A 12,909-nucleotide genomic window follows, 5' to 3' on the forward strand; every position below is an offset into this window, starting at 1 on the left:
GAAAACTTTGACTAGGACATCATCTACTCTATTTTTGCTTTGGGTAAGCATTTTAAAGCTGTTACTTACCATACTTGTTTGTGGAAAGAATATCTGATAAGAACTGTCCTGCTAAGCCTTCATCTTCATCCTCGTCCTCTTCCTGATCCTCCCACATATCATTTGAATCATCTGTTAAAAAAAAAAAAAAAAAGATTCTAGGAATAATCAAAATCCAAGAGGTCTAATCTGTTGATCACTCTCCCGGGGACTGTAGTTTTTAGGCAAACATCCCTGCTTGTGTAGGTGGATGAAGGGAAACACCTGCAACCTCTACTATCCTTTTGGAATGAGTGACTCAAGAACTGGAGCTAAGCAAAAAGCAGCAGCAAGAATGGATACTCAAAGTAGGGAGGAAGAAAGGCTAACCAGATACACCAAGAAAGGATAATTCTATTGGCATGTGGTCAGATCCCAGCTTCCAAACTTACCCCAAATAATTTTCAGGTGTAAGAATACACAACACTGACTGATCTTATCCTCTGGATCACTATTTAAGCCCGTGTAATTACAGGTATGCTATTTACTGTTGTGAGTTTCTTCTTACTATAAATGCTTCTGAAGAGATTACAAAGTAGATTTAAGCCATGCAAAGAGTAAAAGCAAACCCAGTATTTTACCTTGGCTCCAATCTGCAGTTGTCTGTCTAGATGCATTTGCTTCCATCACATTAGAGAGTTCATTTATTATTAATTTTAAGATTTTTACTAACAAAGGAATGTTTGTCCAGCGTTCAGGATCTAGAAGAGAAGAAGAAAAAAAAAAAAGTATATTCACACTGCTTTTAATAAAAGTTGTTAAAAATGGGCCTTTTTTTTTTTGTTGTGGCGGCAGTTTGTGGGTTTTGTTTGATTGCTTTTTAAATTATACCATACATTTAAAATGTTCACGTACAAGTTAAACTTCCTGGTTGGGAGGAAAAAGGAAGTTATGTAAAAACCCCAAAAGTTCTTTCTGCATACCTTCACAGGTAGCCTTCCAAAGACTGTAAATGCAATATCAAATATTAGCATATTTTGAATGAAGAGAAGGCATGCCTACAATCTTCACAGCTGAATGAATTTGTGAGTCTACTCCATGAAATTATAGTTACAGATGACTTCATCAAGCATTCTTCTCTGAAGTATATTTACAGATCTAGCAGTGTGTTGAAGTAAATGAGCTGTGCTCCACTCCCACATGTGGCTCTGAGCTTTCTGAGACACTGTAAGCTCCAACTTTTCCTCACCGGTGTTCCTGCAGGGCTTAATTTCCACAAGGATAGCTAGACAGTGCATTTGTCCTTAATTACAAAAGTAAAGATCCTATCAAATAAAGAAACTGGGAGCACTAGTTTTAACTCACATTGATACTAGTATTAATCTCAGTTTAACTCCAATGCTGGCAATTACCATTTTTCTACCTGACTAGACAGTATCTGAGTTTGCTGGGTTTTTTTTTAAAAGCAAAGAATAATATGGTAGGAGGTGTTTTGTGACCACTACTTACCTCTCACATTCCTAGTGCTTTCCCCTATTTCTCTCTCTAGGTGTCAACTCTGTCCTTTACTAAGTGTTACTGCATCATTCCAAATCCCCTGAGCCTGTACGACAGCTGAAGGCTCGAGAAGCAGCGACTGCCCGGATGTGCATCCGGTTTGGATCTGCACAGCCGCTACGTCCCGTCCTGCAACAGGTCATGCTCCAGCTCCAGCACAGCAAGTTGCAGAACCAAGGTTTTGACTAATCCCTGAGGACAGGGTCTTCCCAGTGACTTCCCTCTGGGCTGCTCTCCTCAGAAATAAACGGCCCACTGCTCCCTCCGCTCTCTATATAGTGATCAAAGATTTTGGGTTCAGCCAACTATTTTAACAAGTGTTTATTTTATTAATAATTGTATTTAATAATAATTGTTTTATTTAATAACAATAAGACAATTATCATGCAGGAGACTGGCAAGGCTTTCCTTAAAAGTGATCTCTAACTTGTTGAAGTCATTGCTGATATTTGTGAAAGTCTGTCTCATCAGGAAAAACACCACTTTTCTTTTGAAATCTCTACATTGACTAAATACACCTTCCTCTCAGAGAAGCTACTAGGCATCATGAAATTACCAATTCTATCTCATTAGATGGAACAGGATGATGCAAAATAGCAGTGAATAACTCCCTATCCCATAATCACCTCATCCATATCAAATCAGAGATGTCAGGAGTCTTCCAAACCAGTCTTTGGCAGAATTAAGGCAAATAATGAATATGTTAAGTACATGGTGTATGGATTAGCTCTGAAAAACAACATGCACCTTCTGTAGGGAAGATCTCCCACAGCTTTGTGTGATCTGCAAGATCTATTTTAAGGCCTTTCCTAGTATCTACTAACAGGGAAAAAAACCCAACCTGTTAAAACAGAAAAATAATTACTTACTTTTGGCCGACTTCGATCGTGTTCGTATTCCCTCATCCATATTAAATATTTCTTCTCCCTTTACCCTAATGTCCTGAAGTCGCTTGTCATCTGTGTTGATGCCATACTGAAGAAGTTTACACAATGCTACAGAGCTGAGGAGCAGGAAATAGGAAAATTACAGATCAGAATTTCTCTAAACTGTCTGGCTTTCACAGTGAACTGCTAATAGGAAACACATCTCCAGAGCAGACATTCAGATGCCCTTTTTTCTGCACTGTTGCCAAGAACAAGCATTACAGAATTTTCCTATTTCTCCTGCTGTATGTCAGCATCCAAAACTGGACCCATCTCCTGACCTGCACAGCAAGCTGAAAAACAACAAAGCTTTGGATTAAACGCTACCAAACAGTGCATACATACATTAAAGTTTTTTCCAGTTCAGAAGGGCCACGAGGTTAAACACACTCCTGAAGCATCACGTGCAGATGAAGATGGAATTAAGAGGAACACAGTGGCAAGAGAGTAGTAAATTGGTTGATCTGCAGCCACGAGCATCTCTTCTACTTTTCTCCAGTCTCAAAGCTCTTTTTCACTTCTGGTTCTTCACAGCTCTGCTACACTCAGACCTTCTAGTTTGCTCTTTTGGTATTTTCACGTGTTCTTTCCATCTCTGCTGCTCAGATTTCTACTCCACACTTTCAAACATTTTCTTGTTCCAGGCTGTTTAAGCAATACTGAGCATGACTAACTACAGGTTAAGGCCATCAATTTAAGATTGGCACTCTTAAACCTCTCTCCTGACTCCACAAGTCTCAAACTGAAGTTTTGGAGCTCTGTGGAACTCAACTCTTTTCATGCTTCCACTTCACACCCTTTTCCTCTCCCACTCTATGGCTCTGAGTTCCCATACTGCTGGTCTGGACCCAGATCTTACATGCCATCCCTGAGTTACCCAGTTTTCCCATCCTTTCATCATGCAAGTCAAGAGCAAATAGCCACTTCTTCAACTTGCCACTCACAGGGATGGAGACTGATGCACAAAGAAGGCATCAGCTGTCTTCACATTCCTTTTACTAATTCTAAACAAGAGGGTCATCTGAGCAGGCATTGCTTTTCTTCAGTACACAGAAAACACCCAGCATTTTCTAATGCATGATAAGCATCACCATAAACAACCCCAATCAAAGTGTTTAATATAGTCTGGAGCCCCGCCAAGTCATCTGTACACAAACAGCTCTAATCTTGGGCAATACAAAGACAGCACTGAACAACAAAGTTTAACCTTGTTCTCCCTGCCAGCATCAGCCTTGGCTTTTCCCTGTGGCCATAAGCATTCTCAGGGGATCCTGCAGACAACCCTGTTCTGTAAAAATGGGGATAAACCACTGCCCTTAGGAATTAAACAGACCGAGTGTGACCAAAGCAGCACCAGATCCCCAAATCAGACTGCCTCCTGTTCTGCATAACCATTCACAAACTTCCATTTCAAACATGCTTTTTCTTATTATTTATTTCACAGGCTATTTGATTGCCTTGTAACAATAACACACCAACGCATACTAAGAAGTGAGTTAACAGCTGGTGAGACCCCCCAAGAGTGGTTTGTTAGGCTTCATATTTCCAGAAAAATCAAAGACAGCAGCTGTGGCAAAATTTAAATTAATACAGAGCATTTCATGCTTTGGAATATAGTATTCAGCCTCCACCGGAACACGAATGTGCTTCTACAGCAAAAGGGAGAAAAAACTGTTTCAGTTCATTTCTTTATTGACTTTTAAAAGATCATTAAATTAACAGGAAATCACCATATTCTCTCAGGAAACCCTCTACAATGCCCTGAAACTCTACAGTAGTCTACAAAGGCTATTTCATGTCTGGAAGCTATTCTCATCCCATTCACAGAAGTTCAATCTCAGAAGCACTTCTGTGTTTGCAAGACACCCCCTTCCCCCTTGGGTCACCCTGTTCCCACACAGAAACACCAGGCAGCAAGAGGAGCATTTAGAGGAAGATCAGAGACTGCTCCAATTACCACAGCTGTCCTGAGCTAAACTGACAGCGCAGGAAAAAATTAATTCTGTCCAACACTGCCACACACACTAATCTAAGTCTGAACCAGCTTCACTTTCCCTCATGCCCAGAGCATGTAATTGCAATAGGATGATCAGCCAGCTGTTAATGCACAGATCCTGCTTGTGAAGCATCCTACCTGACTTTGCCTTCATACTGCCCATAGAACAAGTGCTGCCGGCTCATCCATTCGGCCATTACAAACTCCAGGGCAGGTTTGCCGGTTGGTCCAGGGAGACTACAGAGGAACTCTAGGAGTGGTTCCAGTTGTGAGTGAACCAAGTGAGCAAACACCATGATCAAAGACTACAGGAAAAAGGAAACATAAGCTGTACATCATTTAATAGCTGGAAATGTTTTATCAAATATTCAAGTAACTGAGTTCCCTGTAGGAGTGGAGACTGTGCTCATCAACCCCAGGAGGAAGAGAAAGTGTAACAACCATCTGCAAGGCACTCCCTGCTACTAAAGCAGGCAAGAAATATACAGTCAATAGCAGTATTTAACCACCCCAAAAAACACAGAGCAGGAATAAATTTACTCACATACATACTTCCAAACTAACAAACCTTCCCAAAGCAAAGATTAAAAAGCTATTTAAAAAGTATCAGAGGTTGCAGTTGACTTTTGACCAGCAAAAATATCATACGGCAACACTCACACACTGCAAGCACCCCAGTTTGCTCAATGGACCAGAAGCTGGTGCTATACACAGAGATCTAAATCTACACATATCTAGCAGAAACATGGCTCAAGTCAAGGAACAGAAGTTACTGGTTCAGAGTCAGAACCCATATTCTCTTCCCCTTTCACCCCAGGGATTTCCCATCATCACTTCTACCTTCTCCCGTATCATCACATCATAATCCAGCAGCACTTTTCCACTTCTGAGGGCATTCTGAACACAATTTTGGGGGAAAGAATTTCAAGTTTTTAAAAAGTTGTTGGTTTTTTTTTTTACAAGATGCAGTTTTACAGTCTGACTCCTAAAGACCAGGGGTAGAATTTATACGTTGCATATGTCTAAATATCAGTCCTCAAGTCTGAGGGCATCTCTGAAGGCTTCCTCGGGGAAAAGCTGCCCATCTTCAGAGGCCCATCATTCAGGCTAACACAGGGAAGAGATTCAGCATTGTGAAAGGCTTGTTTCTCTTCCCCTGGCTGCAGGGTCTTCATGTGACTGCTTCAGAATTAAGCTTCCGCATCTTTTAAATCCAAAAATAGGCAAAGTGAGAGCCATTCTGAACAGTTAAAAATCAACAGTGTGTCTGAGGAGGAAAAAAGCAAGGCTTTAAGATAAAATCTGTGCTGACATCTGAATGGCCCTCTTGATTCAGCATGTGCTGACTTGAAAAATGCACATACCAAAATCGGAGAAATACGCAATATAAAAGGGTTAGAGCAGGGTGAGCCTCAGCCAAGTGCTACACTGAGGGCAAAGGTGGGATCTTGGCACAACAGTGCCAGCAAAATGCTCTCCCCCAGGTGCTGCTGAGGAACCAGGGCAGCCATTACTAGACATTTTACATTAAGGGCACAGGCAAGAAAGACAGGAGAGAATGAAGACCACTGGGATAAAATCATTCCATAAAACTGTGCCGCTAGAAGTAGGTCAAGGCTAGAAGAGATCATGATGCTCTTTGGCCTCTCACCTGATACAGGCCAAATACACCTCCCATCCACCAAAAGTTCACCTTGTCTTAACTCCCAGGCATTTATCCTTCAAATACAGCAAAAAAAAAAAGCACTAGAAAACATGTATTGTCTTTGCCATAGCATCCCTACTTCAGCAACTACTGTCCCCTCCAAAAGTTCATTGCCTGCAAGCACAAGGTCATGAGGGACTATTTAAGGTGCAGTAAAGTTTACCCACAAGAATCTGGTTTACCTTATAATCTGGACAACTCTGTATGAGTAGAGTAGGTATTTTCCTGACTACTTCAAGAGGATACACAGACCCTCCAATTGCGCTAGCCATAAATAATCAGGCACACAATTTAAAAAAAATGACCATTTCTTTTCCTGACACTTCTACTTACTCTCCTGGGTGCTCAGCCTGCTCACCTGCATTACACTGAGTGTCTCCGCTTGTTGCATTTTGCTCAGGATAGCTCTCAGGATCTGGTCTAGATTCTCTCCCAGCTCACTTCCTGCTTTTGAAATTAAAGTGGAGACCAGCCTGCCCACAAAGGCAGCGGTGAATTCTGAGGTCCTTGGATCTAGAAGCTGGCTCACCACCTGCATCACATACCACAGTCCGTTGTGGCCTTGCTCATCGTGCCATTGGGCGATTTGCTCCAGCGCCACCGAGACGTATGCACGCAGACACTCACCACCATTCTGAACAAGAAAATTGCTGGGTTAGAATTTCCCTTTCTAGGTAAGGGAATGCATGGGAAGACATCTCCTTTTATCACCCCAAAAAGACCCTTAACCAAGATGAAAACAATGGGCAAACTGGTGGCATATGTGAAAGATCCAAGCTCTCTAACGTGCAGTAAAATGAGTGCCTAAATTTAAAAATAATTCCTACAGACTTCAGTTCATTATCAAGTACAAACTCTTCACAGCCCAGGGCAGCTCTCAAGAAGATCATCTAGTAAATACAAAGCCAACCTGAAGTAGGCTGCAGTTTTGTGCCAGTCTTGTTATCCAGAGAAATTCCAAGAGGTTTTAACAAGGAAGAGATGAAGACAGCAAAGCGTAGCATGAACAAAACATAAACCAGGAGCCAAGCTGCAATCTTTTTGAATTCTTCTTAAAAAAGAGATCCAGCAGAGCAGCCAGTATGCTGGTCTCCAACCTCTTCTTGCTGGCATGTTCTTTAGGGAAAGTCATTTCTCTGGTCTGTATTCACATGGCAAAGGGTAGCTGGCACTATAAAACTCCTTACGTAGCCTCTGACACTTTTCCTTTCTTGCCTAAATATTCTAAAGACATCATCAGGTAATAGCAAAGCCTGTCAACAAGCACAGCTCAGGCACTGCTCCCGTTTGAAACGAATCCTTCCTCTCCCTCCATCCCATACCTGGCTCAGTCGAAAGGAAATTTGCCCTTCCTTTCCCACCTAAATGAGTACAGGAGAAAACTGCTAGAAGGAGGAGGTCCAGGAGATCTTCTATGCAGGTCTTTTGCTTCCCTATGCCTGAGCATGTTCCTGAAGTCAGCCTCTGCCATTCCTAGATGTGATGAAAGTTATTATGGGGGAAGAAAAGCAGTAAGGTTTTGGGTTCCTTTCATTTGGGTTTTGTGGTTGGGGCTTGTTTTTTGTGTGTTTTTTGTTTTTTTTTTTATTGTGCTCCAGAGCCCTAAAATAGAAAAAAAGATCAAGGTTCCTGCTTTACTCACTCTCGTCCTCCACATTAAGGAATGATCAGTAAAAGTCATTGCAGGCCCTCAGACAGCAGTACTTTCATCATAAACTGGAGGTGGCAGAGACTCCTGAGGGGGTGCCGACAGAGCTATCGCCAAGCAAAGCCTGGGCTCCCTTAAAGGCTACGTGACCTCACTCTATCACCTCTCGGACCTTCCCAGCCCTGTAGTCCTTACCACTCTCCACAGCATTACCTGCATAGTAGCATTGTCATCTGTGTTCAAGCTGCACTGAGCCACTGCAGGGAATGCTTGGCAGATCAGGAGCTGGGACAGAGGAGGTTTTGTATTCCTCACAACTGTGGTCAATATATCAATAGAAGTCTGAAAGGAAAACACAAACAAAAGGACTGTTACAGCAACAGCCATACTGCACTGAGTCAGCATTACTCACCACGGGTGCAAGCATCAAAGGCGTAAACTGGAGGGATGTGAGCCAGTACTGCAATCACATTCTGATTTTACAGTCTAGAATATTTTTTAAATCAAAGGACCTTGGAGTCACGCTCCCAAGCATCACTGTATTTGACATGGACTCAGGGTGTGCACTGCATAAGTTCCCAAGGCAGTTCAGACATTAAAAGCAGTGTAACACTCAAATATGGCAAACAGTTTCACGGTACCCTGATGCATGCTAATCAGTACAGCCAGAGAACTGTTCTAGCTGGCTTGTTCCATTTTGTTTATGTTGATTTAAATTTAATTACTCATAAACGATTGTTACAGCTATACCAATCAATAAGCAAATATAAGCATATTGATAAAGATGTTTATGGGTTTCATTCCATACAATCATTCTACAGAGTCAATGATTAATCTCTTATAAGAGGACTTTTTATAGAAAGGACAAACCTGTATAATTTATCTCCAGCAATTTATACATGTGACGTATAAATCAGAAAAAGCCTTAGAAAAAAGGGCAAGGAATAGTCGTATAGCCTGCTGGAGAACATTCCACCACAAAGAGGAGACTGTTACTGGTGAAAGATGGCTATGTCAAAGCAAAATGACCAGGGATACTCTGCAGAGACTGGAAGAAAGCCAGGAGAGCAGTTTAAAGTTAACTTTTGGAAGTATCTCCCCCCACTGTCTCTCCACAAAGAAACCTCTACCAGTGACCGAAGTCATTGTTCCAAAGCAGTTTAAGAGCAACCTTTCCACTCTGCAGACCAGCCATACCATACTTTAAAGGACAGGGAATCACCTCCAGCTGAGACCATGCACCACTGTAGCACTTACTGCACAAAGCCCTGCTGGGATCTTGTCAGCCGGGGCCTGCATGATGCTGACCAGAGTTGGTATTAGCCTCATCTGCATTGGACCCTGGCAGGCTTCTATCTGAGATAGCTCCTTAAAGATATCTTGGGCAAGAGAAGCAACAACTGGATCTGGAGAGAGAAAGCACCATTTACTCAAACATATTAACAAACACATCTCAATTTTTACTACCACTATTCTGAACAAGCAAAGCAGCGAGTTTCCCTTCTATTTTTACCACATGAATCAATGTTCATTCAATTATCAAGTTTTCAGCACTGGGTTTCAGTAACAAAAACACCTGTACTTAGAGAATGTAACTGGAATGCATACCGTTACTGTACTTCAAAAATATTGCAATCGTGAAGGGGCAGATTTTGTTCTCCACACTTGCTGTAAATGCTGGGTCTACCGTACAGACAATGCACAGCGTCTCCATCACCAGGTTTAGGACCTCTGAACTAAACTGAGTTGCCAAGTGGATCAGTCCATCAAGAATGCTAGGAAGGAAAGGCTGCAACACATGGGTGCTCTCAGAGATCTTCAGCTGGTCACAGTAGCTGGACAAGAAATACGTGATACAAAAATATATACATAATATATTAAAGTGATTTATACATTGAATTCCAGATGATATACAAGGGGTTATTTCACCCCACCCATTCTTATTCCTTAAGTTCACCCCTCTAGGACTTTTCCCCTCCAGTCTATATTATTCCTTTCTCTCAACAGCTCAGTTATTTTTCTTCCTCATTCCACCCCGATGGTTCACAGACAGAGCTGAGTCAAGCGATGCTGAATACTGCTACCACCAGTTCTTTCAAGAACTGCCCATCAATGGAGAAAATAAACCTCGAGGAAAGCAGTACTCCAGGACAGACACTTACAGCTTACAAAGTGTTTAAATACCATGTTCCACAAGTGAGCTAGGGAACGATAAAACTATTTCAGGAACAACTAAGTCATAAGTCTCTGTCTTTACTTAATTCAATAACATTTCACACAGAATCATCTAGGTTGGAAAAGACCCTGAAGATCATCTAGTCCAACCCTTAAATCATTTCAGTGCCGATAGAAGACAAGGTGTTTTTTGTGGGGGAGAGAGTGGGGAAGAGTAGGGCTTTTGCAAGTTTTTTTGTGGTTGGTTGTTTTTTGTTTTTACACTAATGTTCATTTTTCACTTTAGAATCAATACAGATCTTCCTTTTTGCAACTTATTTACAAAAGGAGGATAAAAAAAGCCCCAAACATTGTTTATTGCTGTGATTTGCTCCACAAGCCTGTATTATGCCATTCAGCCACCTTTGTCACTGAACAGGAGTAATCTGGGTTTCATCTTTATGATTTTCTTTGTTCTGCTTCTCTTTGGGACTGTATCCATTATAACATTTTACTATAGCCAACACTGAATCTCAATTTCATATTTCTCATTATGGTTATTCTATTTTGAACCTGGTTGCTTATGCTTTTTAAGTTGACATCAATTTTATTCAAAGGAAATACTTCCACAGCCTGTGCAGAAATGTTACTAATAACTTAACATACTAGTTTTATAAGTGTAATTTATACCACCTATCCCTAGGGTTTACCTACCCCCAGATAGCTCTAACCGCTGAGATTCGGACAGAAGGAGGCTGGGTTTCGTGTAGACCACTGACAGTAGCTTGCAGGAACTGTTGGATTAGTTCTGGAGACATAGCCACTGTAAAACGGCTGGCGGCCCACAGAGCACGGCCCAAGAGAAAAGGAGACACTGAAACAAAACAAAAGAACTCAGTGGTTTTAGATTAAGTTTTATGAGTTTCAAATTATAGCTGCTTCGATCCATTATCCAAAATCTTGTCATGCCAGTAGGAAAACGGTAAAATGTAACACAGACGACGAGTATACAGGCCTACAAATATTTTTTTTTCATAGACAGAATATGGTTTATTTTCTTAGTCATTTCAAAGAATAATTTCTCATTTGTTCAAAAAAAATTCTTCCCTCAACTAGCTACACTTGAATTTGTTCATCAGTACAGCAGTACGTGTTTTATTGATCATTTTCAGTAATTCCTATTCATCTAGCTCAATATTCTGTCCCCAACAGCAGCAAATAGCAGCAGCTTAGGGAAAAGAATTAAAGAAACAGAGCACATACACAGGGATCTTTTACATACTGCTTTTCTAGTTTCCAGCCATCACCTTACAATTACAGAACATAATGTTCAACACCATCAGAGAAACAGTGAATGCTCATTATCTACTCACCTGTTCACACCTACCAAGGTATGAGGTATCTTTATCACACTTAACCTTTCTGTCTTTTGAGGCTAAAAGTATCCTTATCTATTTAGGCTACCCTCAAACAGATGATGCTCTCTATTTCTCAGCATCTTTACTGCTATTATTTAGGCTCCTGTAAATATGAATTTTAAGATAAGGACATGAAACACTCCATGCAAGATGTATAGAAAGAGAAAAGCTTTGTTTTCTAAGCAAGTATTATAAAACCCAAGATTTCTTTGTCCTGTTATCGTTACTGAGCATTAAACAGATATCCTCTGAGAACTACCTATCCATTGACTCCAGGAGCAATTTCTAGATCACAGTAGCTCATTTACAACCCAATACCACATATGTAAATATGTGTAAATATATGCAAATAGCTGAGGTTGGTTTTTACATGCATTGCACACTGCAATTTGCACACTATTTCTTCATTCAAAATCAACAAAAAAAGAAAAAACCTTCTTTCTAATAGGGTAAATAAATGTTTCTTTGATGAAAGCATCCAACAATTTGATTTTTCTGCACTGACACAACCTAATGGGGACTCATCAGTAATGCTCACATTGGCTTAAATGTCTCAAATTTTAATTATTTACAAGGACTTTTGAGGTCCAACTTTCCACAACTCCTTTGATTTTCTTGCACGCTGATGTAAGATAACAAAGGCGGCAGAAGCCTGCAGAATTCCCAGTAACAGGATCCCACTCAGCTAGGAGTATTATTTGAATTCATGTACAATGATTAGTGGCAGCCCCAGCGTAACGAAAATGGGTATGGTGCTGCAGCTGTGAAATACTACTGGTATCTTTCCCAGAAATGGATACAAGACAACAGAACAGCTATTTACCACCAAGTTCCCCAAGCAATCACCCTTCCAGCTCCAAGCCCTACAGGCTCAAGCATCAAGCCAACTATGAGTTTCAGCCAAAAGCAGTGTCCCACATTTAAGGGACTTGTATTGGACCTGGTAATACATGTGAACTCACAAGATAAGATTTATGCCCTTTCATATTTCCTGGTTTGGGCTGAGACAGAGCTACCTGTTTTTTCTCCCTTCTTAGCAGCTAGAATAGTGCTGTGTTTTGGATTCAGTATGGGATTTGATACAAGAAGAATGTTGATAATATATTGATGGTTTTAGTTGTTGCCAAGAAATCAAGGACTTTTCAACTTCCCATGTCCTGCTGGTGCGCAGGTACACAAGAAGTTGGGAGGGAGCACAGCCACAGCAAGACCTCAACTGGCCAATGGACTATTCCATATACATTATGCTCAGAGTATAGATGAGGGTTGATCATAAAACTCACTCTGGCTTCCAGGATTGTGGTTTCAGGATTCTCTCTTCTCTGGGATCACCAGCTGGGAACAGGCTGGGCATCAGTCAGCAGGTAATAAGCAATCGCACTGTGCGTTACTCACAATTATTATCATCGTTATTATTTGATTTTTTTAAAATTTCAATTATTAAATTGTTTTATCACAATCTATGAGTCTCCCTATCCTTGCTCCTC

General features: G+C 41.0%; 1 protein-coding gene across 1 annotated transcript in view; it reads right to left on the reverse strand.

Annotated features, from left to right (window-relative positions):
- Positions 1-12,909, reverse strand: part of IPO9 (importin 9) — a 34,224-nt gene that overhangs the window by 2,305 nt on the left and 19,010 nt on the right. The window contains exons 14-22 of the mRNA XM_026864461.1: positions 10,719-10,878; positions 9,459-9,685; positions 9,108-9,256; positions 8,064-8,192; positions 6,561-6,836; positions 4,636-4,802; positions 2,445-2,578; positions 660-779; positions 70-171 (exon numbers count right to left, since the gene is read on the reverse strand). Coding sequence (XP_026720262.1) covers positions 70-171; positions 660-779; positions 2,445-2,578; positions 4,636-4,802; positions 6,561-6,836; positions 8,064-8,192; positions 9,108-9,256; positions 9,459-9,685; positions 10,719-10,878 — 1,464 coding nt within the window. The remainder of the gene's footprint in view (positions 1-69; positions 172-659; positions 780-2,444; positions 2,579-4,635; positions 4,803-6,560; positions 6,837-8,063; positions 8,193-9,107; positions 9,257-9,458; positions 9,686-10,718; positions 10,879-12,909) is intronic.

The sequence above is a fragment of the Athene cunicularia genome (genome assembly GCF_003259725.1).
Source record: "Athene cunicularia isolate RWA chromosome 26 unlocalized genomic scaffold, athCun1 chr26_part2, whole genome shotgun sequence".
Classification (NCBI taxonomy): Eukaryota; Metazoa; Chordata; class Aves; order Strigiformes; family Strigidae; genus Athene; species Athene cunicularia.